Genomic DNA, 298 nt, shown 5'->3' with positions numbered 1-298 from the left:
GACTTGGACACGCCCCCAAACCAGGTGTACTACTTCCTGAGTTCTGCCCCGAGGTTTGGAAAACTGAAGCTGAAGGTGACACCTGTTCCTCTGTTTTTATAAACTGCAAAGTGGTTCTGGTGTAAAAGAAGACTGGAACCACGTGTGGACCATCAGAAGGTCCAGATGTGGTTCTGGTGTAAAAGAAGACTGGAACCACATGTGGACCATCAGAAGGTCCAGATGTGGTTCTGGTGTAAAAGAAGACTAGAACCACATGTGGACCATCAGAAGGTCCAGATGTGGTTCTGGTGTAAAA

At 47.3% G+C, this 298-nt stretch overlaps 1 protein-coding gene across 1 annotated transcript in view; it reads left to right on the top strand.

Moving 5' to 3' along the window:
- LOC106537280 (FRAS1-related extracellular matrix protein 1) overlaps positions 1 to 298 on the top strand; it is a gene marked incomplete at its 5' end in the record, with an annotated part of 16,370 nt that continues 16,072 nt past the window's right edge. Inside the window, 1 exon segment of the mRNA XM_014034667.1 lies at positions 1 to 75. Within this exon segment, the coding sequence (XP_013890121.1) occupies positions 1 to 75 (75 nt within the window).

Source organism: Austrofundulus limnaeus, unplaced genomic scaffold (genome assembly GCF_001266775.1).
Source record: "Austrofundulus limnaeus strain Quisiro unplaced genomic scaffold, Austrofundulus_limnaeus-1.0 Scaffold2225, whole genome shotgun sequence".
In the NCBI taxonomy this organism is placed as follows: Eukaryota; Metazoa; Chordata; class Actinopteri; order Cyprinodontiformes; family Rivulidae; genus Austrofundulus; species Austrofundulus limnaeus.
Note: the sequence above shows the minus strand (reverse complement) of the source record. Positions and strands in the feature narration are given on the sequence as shown.